Source organism: Phalangium opilio, unplaced genomic scaffold (genome assembly GCF_054372755.1).
Source record: "Phalangium opilio isolate 3A_F unplaced genomic scaffold, DU_Popi_V2 ptg000089l_1, whole genome shotgun sequence".
Lineage (NCBI taxonomy): Eukaryota > Metazoa > Arthropoda > Arachnida > Opiliones > Phalangiidae > Phalangium > Phalangium opilio.
The window spans coordinates 3,805,827-3,831,925 of NW_028324194.1; the positions used below are offsets into that span (position 1 = coordinate 3,805,827).

The window sequence follows — 26,099 nt, forward strand, 5'->3', positions numbered from 1 at the left end:
GAAACCATAAGTTAATTCATAAGATATGAAACCATAAGTTAATTCATAAGATATGAAACCATAAGTTAATTCATAAGATATGAAAACATAAGTTAATTCATAAGATATGAAACCATAAGTTAATTCATAAGATATGAAACCATAAGTTAATTCATAAGATATGAAACCATAAGTTAATTCATAAGATATGAAACCATAAGTTAATTCATAAGATATGAAACCATAAGTTAATTCATAAGACATGAAACCATAAGTTAATTCATAAGATATGAAACCATAAGTTAATTCATAAGATATGAAACCATAAGTTAATTCATAAGACATGAAACCATAAGTTAATTCATAAGATACGTTCCATAAGTTTGTCACTGGTTAATGAGAACATGTCATGAAGTGACTAAGGTGAAACGTCATAGATTCTCGTAAAGGGACGGCTTTAATTTTCTCCTGGATGATAGTATCCTCAAAAAGAAGGTTCTGCAAAAACCGTTCCGCAGCATCCATCCCTCGGTACGTCACAGGTTTCGACACTAAACCATCTTGTCCAACAATGACGTAGCTGAATCCGCAGGCAATGTGCTGCGAAGTTTTCGTGATGGAGGAGAGGTTAACGTCCATATCGCATCGATGTATTTTGCTTAAGACTGACTCGAAATCAGCATAGATAACGAATTTAACCTGGAACAATATAAATGGTTACCCCCAATTTAAAACACACAATTCCCATTTACCCAAACCTCATTTAACCCAATTCCCAATTCTCCTATTCCAATTAACCCAATATTGCATACCCAAAAAGACTCAAATAGAGTAGAATTTGATGGTTTTATTTATTTATTTTTTCATTCCATAAGGGATACTGTAATTCAAATAAAATGTTTCAACCTTGTTCTATGTATTTATTGACATTTCTCTAATCTTTGGAGAGGGGGCGCCTAAATCGACATTCAGATTGTACCTCGTCTCCCCCCCCCTTAAATCGACACGTTCCTACACGCCTAGCAGAGGTTGTCTTTAAACATGATTGGCCATTTTTTGACCCTTTCTTTGCTTTTCTTGCCTTGAATAATTGACAAAGTAAAGAGAACACTTTCATTACGTCTTGATTTATTCAATTGCACCCCAACTAAAATCAATTTTAAACATTTGGAAATTTGTCTAACGACATATCTGGTGCTTCCTTGTACGTCTGCCAGAAGCAGTTCTAGAAAAAATGAAATGAAAATCATCGTAAATTAAATAATTAAGGGGTACGCTAATCTTGGATGGCGATCAGTCCATATACTACTAAAAACGCTTTGGTGCATGCTATGTAATGATAATTTGAGAGACATCTTCAAGCTCAAGTATAGCGAAATCAAAGGAGTTATCGAGTCATTGGTTAAATTCAATTTTATAACTTAAATAATAGCAAAATGTCTTCAGTAATTATTTATATAATTCCGACAGCAATGACCATGTAATGACTTTACTTCCTTTGGTTCTTTCATTGAAAGATATCACTTCTCATTCAATGTCATTACTAGTGGGCTTAGATATGTCCAGACCATAAACAAGAAGCTTGGATGTGTTCGACAAAGTCGAGTTACAACTCGATTCGAACAGAAAAATCAAATTATAAATCTTAGACGTTTATGAAGCTTTTATGGTAGGACCATTTTAACGCGACCCCATAATCCTTTTTGGATAGGTCTTTAATCGATTAATAGAATTTTATATGTTTTTAAATTTGGTCGATTATTGTCATTTTTGAACGCTCAAGGACTATTCGAATAGAAATAGTTAACTTCAGTTAGATTAGAATCCCGGAAAATTATGTCAGAACTCTAATAATGCTACGATAGATCTTTCTATGCATGGTTCTCGCCTACCTCTTTTCTTGGATCTTGAAGTTATCATTTGCTTCACAAGGAAAATATTCTAATCACAAGGTCCTATATAAGATTTTTTGCCGTAGCCTCTAGTTCTGAAAGTTGTGACGTTAAGCTTTTTACTTTTTGTGCGCCATCTGGCGACAAAAAGTAATGCATTTATACCGAGGAATTCTAAGGCCCGTTCAGACGACACTCTTTTTCTCGCTACGCTCGCTGTGCTGAGCTCATCAGATTTTCTGGCTTCACCAGCCTCTAGAAAATGCACTGTTCACACGGCCAAAAATTTCTCATTCTTGATCTCGGCAAAGCGAGAAAAAAAGTTGAAAAAATTCAACTTTTTTTTCTCTCTTTGCTCGGCACAGCCAATAGAGTGCTTCCGAAATGACGTCATTCTTTGTTTGTAGTCTGCTACTCTGTGGAAATGTGTTTTCTTCGGTTCGAATCCCTTGACATTTTAATGAGATATATATCGAAGTGTTATAAATTATCGTGCAATGTTTTAAAACGAATGGTTCTTTTCTTAAAAAAAGGTTTAAATAATGCATAAATAAAACTTAAAATGAATTTTTTGGAAAACAACTAATCGTTTTGAAACTTTGCACGAAAATTTAAAATCCTTCAATATACTTATCAGTAAAATTTCAAGAGATTCGGACTAGTGAAACCGAAGAAAACACATTTCCACAGAGTAGCAGACTACAAACAAAGAATGACGTCATTTCGGAAGCACTATTGGCTGTGCCGAGCAAAGAGAGAAAAAAAGTTGAATTTTTTCAACTTTTTTTCTCGCTTTGCCGAGATCAAGAATGAGAAATTTTTGGCCGTGTGAACAGTGCATTTTCTAGAGGCTGGTGAAGCCAGAAAATCTGATGAGCTCAGCACAGCAAGCGTAGCGAGAAAAAGAGTGTCGTCTGAACGGGCCTTTACGCATTTAGCCTCTCCCATTTTGACTAGCTAACCCCTCCCAGTTTCGCGTGCTAACCCCGCCTATTTTCGCGCTGCTAGTGGGAGAGCCTGAGAGAGGGAGAGAGAGAGAGAGGGGAGGAAGGTGGAGCGATTTACACGCGTCAGATCGTAGTCTAAGAGTTGCCGCCCAAATTGGGCTTCTTTTCGATCTATGTAGCGGGAAAAAATGGTGGCTACGTTCAGTAACTGCTAGCGTACGCAGCAAGTTTATGATATTACCATCTATTAAATATGTTTATATTTTAAGTTAATAACCTGGCTTATTGTTAAAAAGACTTTCTGTTTTGGGCGGAAATTGGGCGCTTTCTGAAAAAACCAAATTTTTGTTTGGGCGGTAATTTGGGCTGATTTCCGCTTGGGTTGGGCGAGGTCCTCAAAACTGATCTGGCAACTCTGAATAGCACCGATGTATTAGGATTAAAAATGAATTAACGATAGTAATACTTTACTTCTGGTAGGATTAAAAATGAATTAACGATAGTAATACTTTACTTCTGGTAGGATTAAATATGAATTAACGATAGTAATAGTTTAAGTAATTGAAATTAATGGTGTAATAACTATTCCTTTGTGTATTTTTCGTATGAGTGTTAAGCCTCGGTTATCTTTTTCTCGGGAGTCGGGGGTATATAACCTAAATTATAATTTTAATTTTCTCATGGCAGAATGTTTGTAGGATAAGCTACCCTAGCTGTGATTTTTATATCAATCGCTCAAAGTAATTGAAATTAATGGTGTAATGAGTGTTAAGCCTCGGTTATCTTTTTCTCGGGGGTAAGTGTATATAATCTAAATTATAATTTTAATTTTCTCATGGCAGAATGTTTGGCTGTGATTTTTATATCAATCGCTCAAAGTGTGTGGTGTTGATTAATCCCCAAATTAAATACACTGTAAAGGAAACTAGTAAATTGTTACCATAACAATTAATATTAATCGTTAAGTAGCTTATGGAGAATGGGACGATTTATAGTCTGAAACTTAATCGTAACGTATAAACATTAAATCAACCGTGAATTTTGTCAAAGAAAAAAGAAGTGAACCGTGAATTTTGTCAATGAAAAAAGAAATCAACCGTGAATATGTTCAAAGAAAAAAGAAATAGTGGGCGTATCAAAAAATGGCATCTTTTTCTCGGGGGTAAGTGTATATAACCTAAATTATAATTTTAATTTTCTTATGGCAGAATGTTTGTAGGATAAGCTACCCTAGCTGTGATTTTTATATCAATCGCTCAAAGTGTGTGGTGTTGATTAATGCCCCAAACACATTTGATTTATTGCAAGCAAATTCAGTTCAAGGTGTGTTTTAGACTACTGTTGAAACTTCATCAAGCCTTAAAAAATTTATTTCTATATCTTTTCTACCCTAAAATCAGTCTCTGATAATAGTGAAGATGAATCTGAAATTCGTGAAATATCCACTATATTTTATCCAACGAAAATGGCAGTTCAGACCTTCGATAATAGTGAAGATGAATCCGATACCTGAGAAGTACCCAAAGTATTTTACTCCTCGAAAACGGTAGTTCAGGTAGATTAATGTATCTTTTTAAAATTTCTTATCTTTTAAGAAACTATGCTTCGGGGTTGTCTGTCATTTAAGAGTGCAGCTTAGTTTTGAATCTGAATGACCTGAATTAAAGTCAGCGCTGTGCTAATTAGCTGACAACTAATTGAATTAGAATTAGCAATTAGGGAAATATTTATGAACAATTAATCAGCCAATTAGCAATTAGACATAGAAAGTAATTCAATTCAATTAGAAAATAGGCATTTATTTATGAAAATAATTAATTAGAATTTTACAACAAATTGGCGTAAAAGATTAATTGAAAATCGAATTGGCTAATTAGCTAATCCTAAATCTAATTAAATTTTAATTAGATAATTACCTTTCCGATTCACACAAATTAATTAGAATTACTTCTCAATTAGCACTAAGGTAATTAAAATTCAATTACCATTTTCAATTAGAAATTAAATTAGCTAACTAATTAATTAGCACAGCTCTGAATTCAAAGTAAAAAGCCTTTCAGTCTGTTGTTTTCGATAAAGCTTGAATTACACTCACAAATAGCTGGCAACACTTGTCTGCACCATATCAAAAGAAACACAAAAATACTAACAGTTGTTAATTTTTTAAAATTCAGTCCCGATGAATTTTTCTGGCGCTTCTGATACCGCCCTTTCTCAAAGTAGCAATATAAGCTCAAACTCTCATGATGTTATTCAAAGGCCTGAAATTGCTGCGGTGAATATAATTCATAATGGTCATGGAAGATCTGAAGAAGTGAATCAACCAACTAAACCAACAACCGCTACTAATGAAATCTTAAGCGAAAAATTGCCCTTGGCCTAAGGATGCAGGAACCCAAGTTTTTATCCTAAGACACGTTTTAACTACTAAAACATAAAAAAAATTAAAAACCATTTTATAAACTAAGTGTGACAACTTAGAAAGCTTAATTTAGTTTTCATGTACTATTTGTAACATTTTTAAATGTTTGAACTAACAATATTTCTAATTGCTTGGAAGAAATCAAGGAACATTAGGGAACCATTTAGCCAAAAACTAATAAGTAATTAAGTGTTTGAACTAAGCTCTGAAAATTGTCATTAGAAATAATGTTTCAAAATGTTGGAACTTTCAAATTATCAGCCCACTCGATCACTCGAGTAGGTTTGCGTGATCGAGTTGGCTGTGTTCTTTGATAGGCGCTCCCATGGAGCAATGACATCCGCTAAAATGTTTTAGACAGTTTTATTGCTCCATGGTATACGAACAACAAAGGTCCCAATCGCCGTTAGTGTTTTGGCATTTTCCGAACTCTGTTGAAAAGTTCGATGTTACGGGCTTTTTAACCTGGCATGTTACTGAAATAGAGGGTGGCTTCGCAGTTTTCATTTACTTCTGGTAGGAATAAATATGAATTAACGATAGTAATAGTTTAAGTAATTGAAATTAATGGTGTAATAACTATTCATTTGTGTATTTTTCGTATGAGTGTTAAGCCTCGGTAAGCCACATTGTTCAATGTTAAGCCTCGGTTAGCCACATTGTTGGAAATATTTGTGTATTTTTCGTATGAGTGTTAAGCCTCGGTTAGCCACATTGTTGGAAATATTTCTATGTTAATCGTTAAGTAGCTTATGGAGAATGGGAAGATTTATAGTCTAACTGAAACTTAATCGTAATGTACAAACATTGTATCAACCGTGAATTTTGTCAAAAAAAAATAAGTCAACCGTGAATTTTGTCAAAAAAAAAAATAAGTCAACCGTGAAATTTGTTAATGAAAAAGAAATCAACCGTGGATTTGTTCAAAGAAAAAAGAAATTATCCGTGAATTTTGTCAAAAGAAAAAAGGAAACTAAAAAATTTGGTTAGCCTTAGTCAATCAAGTCTTCTATAAGAATGGTATGTTAAGATAGATTGAAGATGAACACTAAAAATAGCTTATATAAATTAGTTTTCTGTCATTTAACAGTATCAATGGCGTCTTCGAAACCATCTAGTCTGAAAATTTTTAAAAACCCGCTCTTAGAAATGGAAGCTGTGATAGGGAAAAAAGTTTATGGCCAGAAGACATAAGAAGATATGTCATGTTAAAACACTCTGAATTACCAGACCAAATTTTAAAAGTTTGCGCGTTTGCGTATATTAATTCCTTGAGTCCGTACGTACTAGAGAGAGTAATTTGTGCAACTGGGGGTAACACTGCGTATGCTGATTACAAATCGGCCATTCATGCTTCCTATTTCTCTTGGAATATGAGTAAGGACCTTAGGCGAATTTATGTTGCCTACCATGTCAAGAGAGGATGTTACCTAAATTTGAACTTAGAAATGTAAGACAATAATTTATAATATTTTTAAGGGCTCCACAAGTCATTTAGCATGGGTAAAATATTTTCATTTGATGGTTGTTGATCTATCGCCATTATTGAAAGGCAGATAAACCAGCCGGGTGAGAGTGAATGAGATTGGATAAGTGACTTGTGGGACTGTTTAAATAGAACAAATATATTGATGTATTTAATTTTTAGTCCAAAAAAGTTTATGGTTGCGGCTCAACAAACACATTTGTCACCAAAAAGTTCTCCAAATAAGACAGTGTGGCCAAGTACACCAACTAAACGACAACATTCCACCAAAGCGAGTAAACTCAGAAATTGGTGCTTGCTCCACTGAAGATGAAATTGATGAGTTAATGTCTCAAGTATCAGAGTCCTTATTACATCCAACCACTTCAAACGTGGAAATGTTCCCTACAGTGGTCATTTCTAAAACTTCTGGCATATTAAGCTCTACAACTACTTCGGGCTTGGACATGAATACCAATTTTATAGGAACTCTGAGCATTTAAATTTTACAATAAGCGTGCGATCATTGTATAATTTTAGCTTCCAGCCATATATTAGGCTTCATGTAATGAATTTCTAATCAATATCAAACCCTAAACTAAACTTGATCTGGGTTGAATTTATTCATACTCGGAACAGTTTTCGTAAACAAATGAGAGACACAGAAAGTATAATAAAGCCGGAACCACCATCAAAACGTTTAACTATAAACGTCGCACAAAAAGTATAATATGGCCGGAGCCATCTTGTTTACATTTCCAATGGAGCTCACGTGAATTAAAAATACAGACTCCGTGCGTGAATGGAGAGATAAAATTTCTAAAATCTCGGCCACGACCGAGAACGAGCTTTTGAAGCAGCGCTCCACAGCGGTGGGGAGTGAAGTAAAACAGGAAGGGCTAATTTTTTTATCTAAGTTCAAGCATGGAGGGTTCATCCATGTGCACCGTGTTTACGTTTGTTATGGCGTCGGCGTATCGTGTGGAGTGCTAACTTTTTTAAAGAGGGTGATTAATTCGAAATAACCGATAAATTAGGAGCCGACAGAATTATTTTTTTTTTATTTTTTTCACGGAAATACTGAGTTTGTTTTGAGAGCCCTTTATCCATTTCTAAATTAATACATTTAAATCCGTTTCGTTACGCCATAACGTAAACTCCGATCGTCTTATAAGATCTCCGTCTCTCTATTGGCTGAGTAGCTCACCACAAGCGGACCCAACCTCCAATCCAAAAATTGAAGTTTCGTACATTTTTTAAGGGGGTGGAATTTTTTTACTAAGACCCGGCTTTCCGTGGCTGATGTTAGTTGGCGCCGAGAAAAAATGTTAAGAGAGAGAAAAACTTTGGGTGTTCAAATACCATTTACTCTACAGTAAATACATTCGGTCTATATCAAGTTTTAGGAACACTCGAGATGAGACATTCGTTAGAGAGAACCTGACACTCAATACCCTCATTCGTAGGCTGGAAAGCTATGTCCTTGGTTTTAGATTATTCAACACGTAGAGACACATGTTCAAAACCCATCAAATTAGGTTCAGAAACCTTTAAGTAACTTGTTAATGGCAATTAAAAACAACCGTCGTACCGTTTCAGCACCGCTGGGAGCCTCCATTTTCTGTTTACTTTTCTCGAGTTTTTTTTTCTCTAGACGGAATACGTCATGCGCGTCTGTATGGCCTATCTCCACGGTATCCAATGGGAAAGCGCAGAGCAATGACGGACATGAAAGAGGTGGGGTTTACTTGCCCACTAACACAGGCGTAAGAGTAGAAGCGTATAATCTCGCTACTTATGTCTTCTTATATTATATTCCTTCTTTATTTGATCCAATGGGATTCGACCCAGTGGTACACAATCCATTTCTACATTTTATATTAGTTTTGTAAAACAACGGTTGCTTCTAATTCATGGAAAAATAAAATAAAAAGGAAGTGCTAAGGAATGAGGTTTGAAATATTTTATGCTTATTTTTTAAGCGTGAACTGTACTGTACGTTGCAATATAATTTTTATTCCATTTTTCGTGAAATGTCTTCAATCAATGATTGTATAAAAAATTAAAAGCTGAAACTTTTAACAAGGTATTGTGGGAGTTTTCGTTTTTCTTTTTCATTTATTTGAGTGGTTTTATTTTAATTCAATAAAGGCGGTTTTTCTCTGATAGGGGTTAATGGTCTTCGGATAACAGCATCATAGTATCACTAAAAACGTTATAGGAGATAATTTTAAATGAAAAACCTTTTCATCTACAGCCAATTCATACTGATGCCGAATAACTGATTGGATCCATAAGATTGCGAAAAAAATAACTGTATTTTTTTGGGAATTTGTTCGAAAATTATATAAGATTAGGTATAAAGATATAGTTTATCTCTAAATGTTTACTTCTCCAAGTGACGTGACAGACGGAGAGATATTACATGTTTATACGTCTGGATGTTTGTCTGTTGCAACTCTATTGCACCGCGTTCTAAGTTTGCAAATCTGAGCAAAAGTGTTTGCAATTTCCATAGATAGCGGAAAATAGCAGTAATTTATTGTACTTAAGTGCCAATATACACTATTACAAGCCACAATGCCTTCATCTGCCTAGTCTATCGTCCATTCCACACATACACCAATCTGTACACATAGGCTACTATAGTCTGTCAAACGAAAGAAGAGCCCTGAGAAATTTGTCCAAATTGGTGTCGCCACCATCGACCCCATAGTACTTTATCAACTTGTTTTGTTTTGTCAATAGTCGTCTGTAATATATAAACAGATAGGCTTAATCGCAATAGAACCAATACATTTTGCAATACATATTTAATATGTTTATGTTTCATGGTTTTTTACGATCATCGAGTATTAAAGAATATAAAAAAATAAACGACAAGACACCAGTTTATCTTTGTTGAACTAGCATTGCAATATATTTTAATGGCATAAGTTAAAGTACTTGTCCATAAGTCTAAGTAGTAAGTAGTTCAGCATCAAAGCGTCTTCAGTCCACGTCTTCATCAGAGTCTTCGCTGTCTTCTTGCATATTAATTTTAAGAGGTTCAATTGTGGTTTCGATGATGGGATCTTTTTCCCAATACTCATGCATTATATTCTCGACGTGAGCTTTATGAAATAATAAAGCGTCACAAGTCCAGACCAGAACCCTGAAGTACGAAATTGACGAGGTTGCTAAAAGTAGAGGTCACACGGTAGTGAGGATTCCACCGTACCATTGCCACTTTAACCCGATTGAACTAATATGGGCACAAGTGAAGAACGACGTTGCGAAGCAGAATTCTGGTTTCAAACTCTCGACGGTCAAAGATGCAACATTGAGGGCCATTGAACGTGTGACACCAGAGAATTGGCGTAAGGCAATAGAGCACGTCGAGAATATAATGCATGAGTATTGGGAAAAAGATCCCATCATCGAAACCACAATTGAAGCTCTTAAAATTAATATGCAAGAAGACAGCGAAGACTCTGATGAAAACGTGGACTGAAGACGCTTTGATGCTGAACTACTTATGGACAAGTACTTTAACTTATGTCATTAAAATATATTGCAAAGCTAGTTCAACAAAGATAAAACTGGTGTCTTGTCGTTAATTTTGTTTTTTATTCTTTAATACTCGATGATCGTAAAAAATCATGAAACATAAACATATTAAACATATATAGCAAAATTTATTGGTTCTATTGCGATTAAGCCTATCTGTTTATAGCAGACTATATTACAGACGACTATTGACAAAACAAAACAAGTTGATAAAGTACTATGGGGTCGATGGTGGCGACACCAAATTTGGACAAATTTCTCAGGGCTCTTCTTTCGTTTGACAGACTATAATACCACTGTCTTCTGGTCTTTGTCTATACCACATAGACATCAACCAGTACTTCTTGTACACACCAATCTACAACATTGGATTACACACCATTGTCATCTTTTCGGTTAATGTACGCAATGCGATAGGCTAGGATTACCAGAAACGTCTAGCCTCCCAATGGCTACCACCAGATGTGCACGCAAATGCGCTTTTTCTTATCACTCATCGCGAATCGGCCGCCTTAAATATCCCAATTTACGAAACAATTGCGAAAGAGGCATACGCTAAGCGTCAAACGTTAATAATAGCTAAGTTTCAATTGGTTTTAGGAATAAAGTTTCTTATATCGATTTTACTAGTATTAATGTAAGTAACTGACGATGAAAATAATTAATACCAATATATCTGCTGAATTATATAAGTTAACTGAAACTTCTTTAGTCAAATTTTATTTAGGAAGAGTAATGGTGACCTGATGAAAACATTCACATGTAAAAACATACTAAGCTTTGCTTTGGAAACGCGACAACGTGAAAAGCTCTGAGATCCCATGTACAGCCAAGTTTTAAAAAGTTCGCTTGTGAAAATAAAATCGTAACGGAAAAAAATTGGAAAATAACATAACTTCATAAGATATGGTCCTTAAGTGTGACACTTCCTATGCTTCGAAATGCTAGAGACTTACAGCTCGAGAACGATTATTCTGTACTAAGCCTTTGACTGCGCCTCACCAGCCGTCGATTTACGAGAATCTATGTCGTTTCACCTACGTCACTTCATTTCAAGCTCTCAGTAACGATTGAAAAACTTATGAAACATAACTATTGAACTTATGATAATAACAATATTACCTAAGAACTCACGTCACCTTGCCTTGGGGAGTAAATTTTTTATCTTCCCAACTTGTTTTTGTTTTATCTTGAAAGATACGAGAGTATAAAAAAGACCAAACTTGTATAAATATAAACTTCAAACTAAACTCGTTTTCTAGAATGTGCAATGATGGAGTTGACATTTCCAAGCTGTATTTTTTGCTTATTTGCCGGAATTATTGCTGTCTTTGCGATTCAACTTTTCAAAATTTTTCAAAAATCTAAGACTAAAACCGTATTCGAAACTGTGCCCAGATTGGGTTCGTGCTACACTGCAATTATTGACTTTTTAGTACCGTTATTTCTAACTAAAAGCAAGATTCCTCTGGAAATTAGTAAGTAACCATGAGTTCATAAGCTATGTTCCGTAAGTCTGTCACTAGTTACTGAGAGCTTTTCATGAAGTGACGTAGGTCATAGATAGACAGGTGAGGCGCTGTCAAAGGCTTTGTACAGACTAAATAGGAATATGGACTGCAAAACTGAGTGTGCTCAATTCTCGCTTGTCCTTCTCGAGCTAGCTCTCAGTAAGTCTCTAGCATAGTGTCACACATATGCAACATTTCTTACAAATTTATGCTAATGCCTATAAATCAGGCATCAGCAGAAAAATGCCCAAAAATATCTTAATATGTAATTATATCATCTTAAAGGGAATGAAACGTATAAATAACCATTTTTTATTTGATTTATAATGATAAAATGACATTCAAATCATTAACAAAACTCACCATAGACCTTGCATCAATGTTATATAATACAAAAACGAGTTTTGCACTTTTGCTTCGCAGTCCTTAAAAAACTGCATTTATTCACAATCCATAGCGACGCTTTTTCTAACCCACAAAGGGCCAGAAATTAGAAATTATTACATGTATTGCAATTTGAAATTATGTTTTGATGTTCATTTTGTAGTCTTAATCGAATAGACAGTGGTTTTCTTTACAATTTCATTTCTCCCCATTATACACATGAAGGAATATATGAAAGACTTACCGCAATGCATCCAATGGCGAATGGCGCACCGATGGTACACGTCAGTTTTACTTTTCAAACATACTTCGTCGCATTCAAAGCATCCACCGCCAAGGTACAATTTCGCTGGTTTTACCACCAAATCGATTAGAAAGCAAGTTAATTCAATTGTCCCATGACATCTAGCATCTTTTGAAGTGCAAGGAAAATGTACAAAAATCTCCACAAATGTATCATTTCATCAAAGGATGGTTGCGCAATGGCTTACTAACAAGGTAAAAACTCAATCCTATGTCTAATACCAAATGTGGATGAGAGGGAAAGTATCTAGGCTTGGTCTATGAAGGGATTTCCACACTAAGCCTGTGGCTTGTTTACAGGTGGGTCCCTTTACAATGGCCATAGAGCCTGTGTTAAAAAACGCGGACATCAAAGTTTCGCTAATAACTATTTAGTTTACTAGTGACTGATGGACTTGCAAACTCGCGACTGAAAGTAGTTCAGACATTTATGCTCATTGGTTTAACCATAGCCCACTCGATCATGCGCATCACGACGCATGCTGCTCCCGTTATAGCTAAATATATTACCGAGATTTGTTTTAAACGTATCTAGTTTTATGTGCTCTTCTATTGCTTCTATAACCTTACTTAAATCAAATACCTTTTAAAACATTACCAGCTACTCTGTCCTGAATACAAACACAAATCGAGGAAGTTCTAGCATGCACAATAGCAGACGACGGTAACCGCGTAACCGAGAATTAACACAAGACCTATTTTAAGGGAGTGAACAGGCCCAGTATAGCTACGCCACTAAAACGGTAAACCACGGCGAAACTCTGATGACTAGCGACTTTTGGCCATTTTCATACTTTTCCTCTCATCCAGTTTTGCTAATACCATAAGTTTATAAGACAGTGTGTCACTGGTTAATGAGAGTTTGTCATGAAGTGACGTATGTGAAACGTCATAGATTTTAGTAAACCGACGCCTTGTGAGGCGCTGTTAAAGTCTTAGTACAGACTAAATAGGATGATGGACTGCAAAACCGCGTATAGTCAATTCTGGCGTCGTTCTCGAACTAGCTCGAGCTGTAAGTCTCTAGCATTACGAAGTATAGGTAGTGTCATACTTATAGAACATGTCTTATAAACTTATGCTATTACCAGAAGGGAATAATAGGAGAAGGGAGTCTTATGGGTAAAGGATTATAACGCGAGTCCAACCAACCTTAATAATAGTGGCGTCTGCTAGCTCGAACCTCTTACCCCTACGGGATTGGTTGAATTCTCACAGACTGAGAGAGGTAAGGATGAGATAGGTGTAAGAGGTTCAGTTTAGCAAGCGCCACTAACCAAATGGGGTGCAGTTGTCCTCGTTTTTAAGACTACTTAAATGCTAATTATTTTCTAATAAGAAAAAATTTCTTTTTTAATATCCAGTCTAAACTTATAGTAGAAACGTTAGTTCCGTAGATCATACCTCGTGTAATGTCGTAGGTATAGCAACAAGACTACGTCATAACTAGAGATGGCCGATACCCGACTTAACCCGATACCGATCGATATCGGTGCAAACAGGAACCGATACCAATATTTACTCACTATGATCCAAAAACCCGATACTAAAACCATGGATTTATAATAGAAACTTACGCTTCATGGATATTTCACTCACCTTAAAACGCGCACCAGATTTATTCCTTGTTTGAAATGGCGCGAGCTAGTACCAGCCTGGCACGCGCGTTTGTGACGTAAAATTTGAGGCAAATTCAGAGGGGGGTGGAAGTTTTTCACGCAATAGAGTTCTAATTTTGCATAGCGCGCGCGAAAGAATTTTTTGAAAAGCGCGCGCGCACGCCCGCTGAGAGAAAAAGGTTTGCCTCAATTTCTACGTCATCAGCCCCCCCAGTCCCCACCCGCGCGAATTATTATGGCATAAATGTGTTTAAAATCAAATGCCTTACTGAAGGCTACAGTGAAATATCCATGAAGCGTAAGCTTCTATTATAAATCCATGCTTAAACTGATACCGATATTTTAGTTGGACAGTGCCATTTACATATGTATCAAAAATACTATGAAGAGTAATTTCATGAATTATACTACTAAGTACATGCAATGTTTAGTGGTATTTTCAAAATAATATCACGGTTTGTCTTTTGTAACTAGTATATGCTTTTGCTAGTATATGCTGACAGGCCCTTTTACCCTTAAACTTCTAGTAATTGTTCCTTGAGTTATCGTTGTAGAACAGTAAGCAAAACCTATCATTTCAAGATATGCTAATATAAAATATTTCTTTATAATTTTATCAACAGTTTTATAGGTATTTTTGCTTATTAGTTATTTGATTACTTTTAATCTAAATGAGAAATCATCTAGATTGACATTCATAGAAATAAGATATTATCACCATCAATACATTACTGAAAGACTTAAAAATATCATGTAGCGCCATCTAATGCACTTTAAACGAATATCGGTTTAGTATCATATTAAACCAACCGATCCGACATTATTGGGAAACCCCGAAATGGTATCGGTACCGGTTCATTCCTAGTCATAACCAGCGTGGTAAATAGGGCGGTGGCACATGGCAAATGACCAGTTTAAAAATTACCTGGTCCAGTTTAAAAATTAAGTCGGAGGGAGGTCAGTGGTCCACGGGACCACTAAAAAAATTCAAGAGTAACCAGGGTTCAGAGTCCAGAAATGAATTCAAATATTTTAATAATCCACATCATTAGTTTAGCAGATCACGTGCCCTGGTCAATGGTCGTGAACCAGTTTATTTATTTCAGGATAGTTTCATCGCTGGCCTAATGTCCAGTTAAAAAAAACCTTATTTCCCACCCTGGTCGTATAACCGTGTCGTTTTCTTGAAGAGTTGTGCAAAGATGTTTTGAACGTCAATTTTTAAACTTAGGATTCAAGGACAAAGCGAGGTGCAAAGAATTAGCCCACTATATATTCGATCAAATAAAGCGCCCCTTCTGGCGAATTCATTTTAAAGATCTGTTTACCTTTATTATGGTCTGATCTTGTTTTTCATTCACAGTGACGAAAAAATATGGAGGGATAGGCGCAAGGTGCTAGCTCCAACTCTGCACCAAAAGGTGGTCGAATCATACTTCGACGTATTTTACGAGAATTCTCTGATTTTGGTATCGAATTTGAATGCCCTAGCAAATAAGCCCACAGACATTATTCCTCTCATGGGCTACTGTACACTCGACATCATTTTGGGTATACTAAATTATTTCAATTATATCGATTGCGGAAAAAATTAATGGTAAAATTTATTTAGAAACATCAACCGGTGTTAAAATGGGAATTCAGGAAAGTCAAGACTCAAAATACTTGCATTGCATAGACACGTATGTATTATTACACCAAATAAATGTCTCTTACAATAGCCTAATAAATAACACAGTCATGTGACGTATCTTTTATGTTCAATTCATTACCGGAGGTCTAATTCTTTCCACACTTTTGTTGACCTAGTTCAAATATTTTGAAACTTTTTAGTTTAAAATCTAATCTCTGACATATTTGAAGGGAAAGATGACTTCTAACAGAAGGGGATATTAGAAGAAGGATGACACTCTGTACCCTCTTAATACTTTAGATACGTAACATGATTCTTCCCAGGCTCACCCTTTATGTTTGCTCTCCCGCTCATCAAACTTCACATGGGTATTGCACGGTGGGGCTGAATTCTATAACTGTTTGGTACTAAATCCCCAGCAATCAAATCCAAAAGTGCGCCTTGGGAAATAGTCAAGCAGTAAAGATAGGGGAACTGTTAATCGCGTATGTGATTCGGTTAGTATGTAACCTCACTCCAAATGTAAACATGTTACAATTACCCCGTTTTGTAGTACACTTCTCTCGAAGAGAAGTATTATGTACTTCTGCTAATAAGTAACCTCATAAAGTATGAGATAATGAAAATGTTCTATGGACGTGAATACCTTCTCCTATTTAAATGTCATACCACTGAAATCTGAATTTTTTAATTTTAGTTTGGTGAATAGCGTTATGCTGCGCATACCTAAACCTTGGTATTGGTTGGACTGCACCTTCAAATATTTTCACGAAGGGAAGCGATATTTTGAAGCTCTTAAATACGCCAGAAAGTTTACGATGGAAGTAAGTGAATTTGAACTCATAGGAATAAAAACATAAGTGTTTTTAATGAATGTATGGTAGTACTTGGCAAGCTAGAAACCAACTCAAGTAGCCTACGAAAATCCGTATCCATCCCTTCGAGACAAAATAAGGCCACAAAAAACGCGGCTAGTTTAAATTTTTACGAGGGATGTTACTACTATTAATGTTATTTATACAAGTCGAGGTTTTTCGCTGACCAATGTTTGGGGGGGGGCGCCTTTGATACTTTCCATTCAATTGGACCCAATAAACACGCTCCTTCATTATTGTTGGACCTTTCAAAAACATTATGTATACATAGAACTAATTAACATATTGTCCAGGTAATTGAAAAACGCAAAAAGGATTTTGTTGAAGCTTGGCGCAATAATCCTTCAGGATATGACAACAATATTCTGCCATCAAAATTGAGCAGAAAATCATTTCTGGATATGGTACTGGAAATGCATATGCGAGACAAGAGCCTTAGACTAGAAGATGTGCAAGATGAAATCGAAACATTGTTGTTAGGGGTACGAAAAGTTATTTTTCTTTTATAATTGCCACAATCACCATGTAATCAAAACATCATGCCATTAATATGGAAATTTAATTTATGACACTAATCTTTGTGTTTTTCTCTTAACTTCAGGGTCATGACACATCGTCCTTGAACATGAGTTTCGCCTTGTACCTATTGGGTTTGGACAAAGATTGCCTTGGCAAGGTTCACGCGGAAATGGATGCGGTGTTTGGTACTGACCCTGATACACCCATCGAAATAGACCACATCAAGAACCTAACATACCTAGAATGCGTCATAAAGGCAAGACTTCTTCTTTGTAATCAGAGAGGACTAAGTATGGATTAAAATAAAAAAGTTATCACCATGTGGCGACCTCAGAAGGCAGAACGCAAATGGCCTAGTTAGAATTAAAGCAAAGGCCTAGGAAACGTAAACTTTTTCGCGTATTTGTTATTAAGTTAATGACAAATAATAAATTAAGGCGAGGTGATAAAAAGTAGTCAAGCAGAGTAGCAGACGAGATTTCTATTTAGGGTGACTCCTTCCCAAGTTTGTACGATAGGGTCACAAAAGATGACGATGCCCAAAACAAATATGCCTTCCTATTCCTTTTCACATCCATGGCTTATTAATCTGAGATTAAGCTAACTATTAAACATTAATTATAGGAAGCGGCCCGACTCTATCCACCGGTTGGTGCCATCTCCAGATCTCTGCTGACCGATTTACGTATTGGTTAGTACCTCCGTTAATTATTTGGCTTTAGTACAATCATATCATAATGGTAACGGGATCGAGATTTTAACCAGCGCATGCGCGAACGAATACGTATTGTCAGAAGTCCATTAAATTAGCCTAGGCAAATTTTCATGGACTTCTGGTATTGTGATTACGTCTACGACAATTAAGAATTTTTATTCATTCATCGTTTGCCAGCTCTGTGCTGTATTAGCTTTAAAATCAATCAAGGCAAATTTTCAATATGCAGTTTGCTGCAATGTGTCTCTTGTGACTCTTGCCGAGTGCAGACCTATTAAATACAATTTAGTTTGCCAGCGTGCTCGTGTTAGTAACTGAACGTTTACCTATTCCGTGGGAGCTGTAAAAGGGTCATTATTTTATAGTAATAAGGTGAACTTTTGTATCAAAGGAACTTAGAAAAAAAAATTCAACCAACCTTGAAAATAAGAGAAAATTTAATACCAAAAAGTAAAACTAAACAGTTAAAATTATCGACTGATTTTTTAGTCGTTCGGTAAATGAGGCAAAACTTGACTCTCCCAAATTGAATTAGTTTTGAACTTTACCGTACAGAAACTCAACTGATGTTTGAATTCGGGTTTATCTATCCATTATCCACGCCATTTTATCTTTACCCATAATCGAAAATTATCCACAGAACTTACGTTTTAAATCGTATTATATCCACAACTTTGTTAATAAATAATCAGTTATCCACTAATTTGTGGATAATGGATAGAAAATGCACAGCTCTCTAACTGGTGTCGTCCTCCTTTCTGCCGTTCTTTGTGTTACTTTCATTTCTTGCTACTCGACTCTACACTGTTGCAAAATACGTGATGAAAGATCACTTTCCTTTTTCCGATTTGGACCGTTTCATTTTAGACGACAATGTGGTAATTCCCAAAGGAAACAACGTCGCTATAATTATCGCCAATGTACACAAGGACCCTGACGTATACCCCGATCCTGAGAAATTCATTCCCGAACGATTTCTACCGAACGCCGAGAAACCCATTGATCCGTACGCCTTCCTGACTTTCTCCGCTGGACCGCGAGGCTGTCCAGGTTTCAAATTTGCCATATTAGAGATGAAGATTATTCTTAGCTCCATACTAAGGAGGTTCAGCGTCCACTCTCCCTTCCATCGAGACAAAATATCGATGATATCCGGAATGATACAGAAACCACTAGGGGGTCTTCCTCTCGTATTCACATTACGTAATCAGTGCTGAAAGTTCATCTAAATACATGCTATCGTTAGAAATGATAAAGGAAACACTATTGTATCATCGTTCAGAATTTCTTTAGATAACAAACTGTTATGGATGTTGTTAATGAATATAATCCCAATCAGTAGTTTCATTACTTATACCAGAAGTGTATAAGATATGTTCTATAGGTTTCTCAATGGTTTCTGAGAGGTTTTCATGAAGTGACGTAGGTCGTAGATTCGAGGTAAAGCGACGCCTGGTGAGGTGCTGTCAAAGGCTTAGTACAGACTAAATTAGAAGATGGACTGCAAAACTAACCGAGTGTAGTCAATTCTCGCGTGGTTTTCGAACTAGCTCTCGGTATATCTCTAGCATTAGCATAGTGTCATGTTTATGGAACATATCTTATAAACTTATGTTTATACAATGTATTATATTGTAGCAAATCTAACTAAAGTTGTTGAAGTATTTTTTTAATTAAATCGCAAATTGAACGAATAAAATACGTAAACCTAATTGCTTAAAAACTATCTTGTCAGCTGTCATCTATCTTGATGCAGTCCTTAATTCATATTTTACTTTTAATTTAGATTCCTAAAGCTTTCTAGTTGTGAAAACCAGATTTTCAAAAAAAAGCCAACATCTACAGGTATCAGGCAAATCATCACAATATTACCAGACACGTTTGTTAGACGTAGAAAATACGTGCCGCTTTTAAACACTGTATATCAAAGTGGATAATAGAGTTAATTTAAGAATTTTGCTACCTGGTACTGGTTTGTTTCTTATTTTCAAAGACAATGAACATCTGGTGACCCAGAGTGCCGATGAAAAGTATTAGGTTTGAAAATTCAAATGGGCGTCTCTCGTGACTTGTATATCCTTCAGAAGAGGCTTTATGTATTACGAAAACCATATTTCCTAAGCTATAATTTAGTTCAATTTATTTCTATTGATTATATTATCAAGTGGATAGAAAAACTTTCGAATATAATAGCGATATAGCTTCATATTCACCAGAACTCTGAAAGACCACGAAGATAGATGTTATTACAGAATTGAAGCTCATATTCCGCCTCAACATCAAGACCCGTCGCTTCCTTCTCATACGAACTATGCCCTTATCCCATAATGCAACTGGGGTGACTGTCAGATTTCTGGGACTACAGGTAAGCAAATTTAAACCGGAAACGTCTATTTTTAACTAATAGTTAGATAAAACGAAATTATAATGAACGTGAATTAAATGCCAAAGTCTTCCCAAGCACCATATCAGACGGTGTCACGTAACAATTAGTTTATGATATAGTAAATTTATTGGTTATACTAAAGGTGGTCTCGGGTACCTTGTCTTAATGGAAAAGTTCAGCTAATATGACATTATACCTTAAAAGAACGGCCTTTTTATAAATATAAAAGGAATTAAAATAAGTGATTTCTTACTACAAAATAATTAATATATTTAATTAGTCCTAAAAACGTTGACTACCACGCTCCCCCGCCATTGTTTTAGTGGCGTCTGCTAAATAGAACCTCTTACTTCTACGGGATTGGTTGAATTTTCACAGGCTTAGAGAGGTAAGTGGTTCGATGGCGCAGTACTCCTCGTTTTTAAGACTAATTAAAAGCAAATTATTATGTTTTAAGAGATATTTAATTTTTGTGTAATATTTAATTCCTTTTATGTTTAGAAAATGGCCGTTCTGTTGAGGTATAATGTCATGTTACCTCAGCTTTCCATTTAAAATGTCCCAAGTATGGATAACATAATAATTTTACTTTCAGCACCCAATATGGCACAACTATACATGGGATAAAAACGGAGATCTGAAAGTTTCAGGGGTGTTTAAGGATATCATTAAAATATTCATTTTCAATCTTTATTCCAAGTAAGTGCTATTATCCTTATTTTATATATACCAGTCAGTAAAATATCCATCTGCGGCTAATGCAGTGCGCACCAAAACATAAATTCAAAATAATGGTAAAGCTTTTTTTTAATTGTTAAATTTGAATTATTATAATGTCAAAATACGTCGGCTGGTTGTTCATCTTTTGAGAAAGAACGTCCTAGTAGTTGTAAAATTCCGGTTCTGGCACAATGTATTTTCTGTAGTTGCACCCATTGCATTTTCTATAGCTGCACCCATTGCATTTTCTAGAGTTGCACCCAATGCATTTTCTCTAGCTGCACCCAATGTACTTTCTAGAGTTGCACACAATGTATTTTCTATAGTTGCACCCCATGTATTTTCTATAGTTGCAAACAATGTATTTGCTATAGTTGGACCCAATGTATTTTCTAGAGTTGCACACAATGTACTTTCTATAGTTGCACCCAATGAATTTTCTAGAGTTGCACCCAATGTATTTTCTATAGCTGCACCCAATGTATTTTCTATAGCTGCACCCAATGTATTTAATATAGTTGCATCCCATGCATTTTCTATGGTTGCACCCCATGTATTTCCTATAGTTGCACACAATGTATTTGCTATAGTTGGACCCAATGTATTTTCTAGAGTTGCACACAATGTACTTTCTATAGTTGCACCCAATGAATTTTCTAGCGTTGCACCCAATGAATTTTCTAGAGTTGCACCCAATGTATTTTCTAGAGTTGCACACAATGTACTTTCTACAGTTGCACCCAATGAATTTTCTAGAGTTGCACCCAATGAATTTTCTAGAGTTGCACCCAATGTATTTTCTAGAGTTGCACACAATGTACTTTCTATAGTTGCACCCAATGAATTTTCTAGAGTTGTACCCAATGTATTTTCTAGAGTTGCACCCAATGTATTTTCTAGAGTTGCACCCAAAGTATTTTCTAGAGTTGCACCCAATGTATTTTCTAGAGTTGCACCCAATGTATTTTCTAGAATTGCACCCAATGTATTTTCTATAGCTGCACCCAATGTATTTAATATAGTTGCACCCCATGCATTTTCTATAGTTGCACCCAATGTATTTAATATAGTTGCACCCCATGCATTTTTAGAGTTGCACCCAATGTATTTTCTAGAGTTGCACACAATGTATTTTCTATAGTTGCACACAATGTATTTTCTAGAGTTGCACCCAATGTATTTTCTATAGTTGCACCCAATGCGTTTTCTATTGTTACACTCAATGGGTTTTCTATAGTTGCACCCAATGTATTTAATACAGTTGCACCCCATGAATTTTCTTTAGTTGCACCCCATGCATTTTTAGAGTTGCACCCAATGTATTTTCAATAGCTGTACCTGCAGCGGGTGCAGTAGCTGAATTGTAAAACCGATAACGTGGTCTTCTCTTACCGATACCGCGGTCCTATTCATAGTTTTAAGCAGTCGTATTAATTGGGTGTAATTGGGTGTAATGGGGCTTACGTTTATCATACCGAATATGTTTCCTTCAGCACTACAGCAACAATTTACTCAAATAATGTTTTCGTCTGATCTCTTCTACACTGTGTTATTCTGTTTTTCTTAAAGTTTCACATTGATACCTGAATATCTTACTTCATACGGCGAAGTAACTTCTCCTTCAAATGGAAGTGGTTTTGTTGGTTTTTTAATGAGAAATGTAAGTCATAGCATGTGTTCATAAGATCTGTTCTATAAGTTTGTCACTGGTTTCTGAGAGCTTGTAGGTTAAACGTCACAGATTCGAGGTAAAGCGACGCTTGGTGAGACGCAGTGAAAGGCTTTAGTACAGACTAAATATTAAAATGGACTGCAAAAACCGCGTGTAGTCAATTCTCGCGTCGTTCTCGAACAAGCTCTCAGAACGTCTCTAGCATTACGAAGAATAGGAAGAAAAATTCATACTTATGGAACATATCTTATAAACTTCTGTTTTCACGTATAGAAGATAATACTGAACGAGTAATCGTATACAGGAATGCGACATAGCATTAACACCAATGCCGATAAACCTGGAATCATACAAATACATTGATTTTGCATTAGAACCATCCCCACGACCTTTCCTCATCGTTTCTGGTCCAACTGAAGCTTTCAAATACAATGAATTTGGAGTAACAAATATATTTTCCATAGAAGTAATAATATTTCTGATAATTTATCTTTATTGCGCCAAGACCAAGTCAATTTCTATCGCTATTAGAAGGACTGTAAAGTTGTCGGCGGGCCGTTGAAATTTATTTTTCAAATAGTCACCCCCCTCCCCTCTTCAATAATTGATGTCAGATCTCTCTAGTTATTGGTTTTGAGCTGCCCCGCTTCGGTGTTTCTCCAGTCCTAACCTTGAGACTTAAGGCTGATTTACATGGTTTCTAAAATTCTGCTTGTGCGTGAACTTTTCGCTAGTGACAGAGCTCGAGATTTTTTTATTTACGTTTTTACAGGCTCAAGCGCAAGCTTCAAGCATTTTGATATACATGCTTTTAAAAGTATATTTTAAGATATAACTTGAAATAGACCATTCCATTATTGACATGGCTGAAGAGAACTTAACAGGGGCTAGAGGTGCGTTGAGAAGCACCGCTAGAGGCAGAGCCAGTTGCGTAGCCTCCCGCGTTTAGTGAGCTGTGGCTCCATCTGGCGTTGCCTCTTGGCGAGTCGGAAGACACCTCTCCGCCCCTGCACGTTATTTTCTCTACAAGTATTTACAGGAATGGTCTATTGTTCAGATTTTCGTTAAGCCTAATGTTTCAAACTTTTCTTAAGCCTAATTTTTCAAACTTTTCTTAAGCCTAATTTTTCAAACTCTTCTTAAGCCTAATTTTTAAAACTATTCTTAAGCTTAATTATTCAAATATGTGTTTGATATTGTTATCATGATATCAAAGATCAACCTTTTTGATAGAAAAAACTCCTCTACTGGCTTTGGGCGTACGTTTCGATTTAAAATAAAAATTATCGTATTCAAAAATAAGGTGCTTCATCCATACCATTTGGCTCAATAGAAAATATAACGTCAATTACCATTAGCCAATTCAAAGAGGCCAGGTATATAACTAATATCCAGTTAAAATTTTGTCAAAATGATTAAAAACTGATATTTCATTGATGGCGGTAGCTTTTTTTTGGCGCTTGCTAGAGAAAAAACCAAATTCGTTTTGGTTGTGGATTGAGCTTGTAAAAAACCAAACCAAGGAACAAGCGAAGCTACAAGCAGTCATGTAAATGGCCAAGCTTGAGCTTGTGCAGAAAAGATTTAAAATATTTCATGCAAAATCCTGTTTTTACGAGCTACAATCGTGCATGTAAATGAGCCTTAAGAGACGCACGCTGGGGATTGTGACGTCAATAACGACTTTTTTTTTAAAAAAAATTCTACTGTCTGCCGACTTCTTTACAGACCTAAGACCTTTCATCAGAACGTAACGTCTTTATTTTGTATGGCAATAATTCTTTCCAATGGCGCCCACAGTTTGATGTTAGATCCTCCTACATTATTTCCTTTTTGGAACAATTGATTCATGACACATAGTTAGGCTACTGAGCGCATAAATATTTGTCTTTTAATAATAGTTCTGTATTGTACACTATACTATAGATATGGTCTCTTCTCCTGATATTATTAATACTATATCCTGTGGTATGGCATTTCATTTCTTCGAAACAAAAAATATCCAGATTGAACTCCGGGCTAAAAGGATACTTTGAAACTGCTTTTACAAGCTTTGGGATACTTTTTCATCAAGGTAATCACACATCTAATTTTTTATCGTCTTTTGGCTGACTCAATGGAGTTTAAAAATCAAGGAGGATGTATATGAGGGTAGACTAGTTCTGGAAAGGGCGGAGGTAAAAAAGAGGCAGATACTGCATACAGTGGCGTGCAACTTCTACGCGCAAGCCTTAGTTTGGTAACGAGGGATATTCAAAATTATAAACAAGCTCATGAGGCTGGAGCAAGGAGGGTTGAACCCATGCGCGAAAACGTACGCTCTCTTGCCATGAGGGAGTAGCGGTAACCATGGTAACTGGGGAACGGCACAGTACCGTTTTAGTAAAGGGGGACCACGTGCATTTTGTCTGACTACGAGTTTGCCCGCTTATACATTCTTCTTGGTTTAAATATAGCCGCAAGGCTGTTTCTCAATATATATATGCAAATGTTTAAATAGTTCATAATTTGGCGTTTTAAATTTAATAACACTAAAGTCGAAAAGTATCTATTAAAGATTGCATACCGAAACCAATTTATGAGAAGACTGACAGAAGCTCAGTACCGTACAGTTTTAAATTCCACTGTGTCTTATCAAAATTGTACTTACATATTTTTGAAGAGTTTATAAGAAATGAAATATATTTTAAGTTTAACTGTCTTTCCCGCTCATGAATACCTTTTTCTCTTCTGTTGAAATAAATCAAACCATTGTTAAATAAGCTTTTTGAAAGAAATTGTTCAAAAATTACCTTTGTTTCCTGCGTCGTTTTGTTGAGTCATCAGAGTAGACTCCTCATTTACTTGCGCAAGTCGCGTAAAGCAATATATCCAGCTAATGGTATATAATTTAAGTAAACAAAGAAATCGTTTATAAATCATTATTTCGAAATAGGGAACCGTGGATTTCTAAATTATCTGTGACCGCACCATATTGTTCCATTTCAGACAATAAAAGTCCCAATGAAAGTAACGCCGATCGAATTGCGTGGTGCTCTTGGTTTACAGCAACCTTTTGCATCACTACGGCGTTTACGGGAATATTATTATCGGTAATGACTCTACCTGACGCTCCAGAGTTTATCGAGGAACTAACGGATATACTGAAATATCCCGAAGTGAATATTCCACTCGGACCAAATTTGGCATTCCATTATTTAACCAAGGTTTTGAAATCCTCCGATGATCCCTTTTCATTCTAAGGGGCTGTACACAAATTACGTAACGCAAAAAAACCTATTTTCGGCTATCATTTTGTACAAAAAGTAACAATTGGGAAAACACCAACCCATTTATAGCGTAAGAAATATTTCCCACTAGCTGTGCATTCGATTCCATGCATATTGCAATCGTAAAGTGGACTGATAAAAGTGACAGCTTTGATAATTCAAAAAGAGTGGCACGAGGACGGTTTTGAAGTTCAGATTAAAGCTCGGGTTTTAAAAGGAGTTGTGAAACGTATCTTATA

General features: G+C 35.9%; 2 protein-coding genes and 1 long non-coding RNA gene across 9 annotated transcripts; 2 read left to right on the forward strand and 1 right to left on the reverse strand.

Moving 5' to 3' along the window:
• Positions 1–105: 105 nt before the first annotated feature.
• LOC149647063 (uncharacterized) lies at positions 106–26,099 on the reverse strand. Of its 2 annotated transcripts, none has more exons than XR_016371867.1 (4): positions 25,562–26,099; positions 25,384–25,466; positions 25,242–25,321; positions 106–678 (listed from the first exon to the last, which is right to left on the reverse strand). XR_016371867.1 is itself a non-coding variant. In XM_089849954.1 (4 exons), the coding sequence occupies exon 4, from the start codon at positions 22,189–22,191 to the stop codon at positions 21,058–21,060; it is 1,134 nt and encodes a 377-aa protein (XP_089706080.1). In that variant the 5' UTR covers positions 22,192–22,931; positions 25,242–25,321; positions 25,384–25,466; positions 25,562–26,099; the 3' UTR covers positions 18,233–21,057. The 2 variants fall into 2 exon arrangements, 1 of the variants encoding a protein (XP_089706080.1); XM_089849954.1 differs by lacking the exon at positions 106–678 and adding an exon at positions 18,233–22,931.
• On the forward strand, positions 3,203–8,794 carry LOC149647064 (uncharacterized). 3 transcript variants are annotated; one of them, XR_016371870.1, is made up of 7 exons: positions 3,205–3,614; positions 3,869–3,980; positions 4,038–4,141; positions 4,219–4,373; positions 4,993–6,260; positions 6,331–6,690; positions 6,889–8,794. It is a non-coding gene; the product is annotated as an uncharacterized LOC149647064 (long non-coding RNA). The 3 variants fall into 3 exon arrangements; XR_016371869.1 differs by having other exon boundaries at positions 3,203–3,980; positions 5,078–6,260; XR_016371868.1 differs by having other exon boundaries at positions 3,205–3,980.
• On the forward strand, positions 8,774–19,536 carry LOC149647065 (cytochrome P450 4V2-like). Of its 4 annotated transcripts, none has more exons than XM_089849953.1 (10): positions 8,774–8,791; positions 12,375–12,487; positions 12,559–12,647; positions 15,435–15,622; positions 15,684–15,753; positions 16,402–16,528; positions 16,873–17,061; positions 17,181–17,354; positions 17,723–17,789; positions 18,681–19,536. In XM_089849953.1, the coding sequence occupies exons 2-10, from the start codon at positions 12,398–12,400 to the stop codon at positions 19,028–19,030; spliced, it is 1,344 nt and encodes a 447-aa protein (XP_089706079.1). In that variant the 5' UTR covers positions 8,774–8,791; positions 12,375–12,397; the 3' UTR covers positions 19,031–19,536. The 4 variants fall into 4 exon arrangements, with proteins under 4 accessions (XP_089706079.1, XP_089706076.1, XP_089706078.1 ...); XM_089849950.1 differs by lacking the exon at positions 8,774–8,791 and adding an exon at positions 9,585–11,732; XM_089849952.1 differs by lacking the exon at positions 8,774–8,791 and adding an exon at positions 9,589–10,655.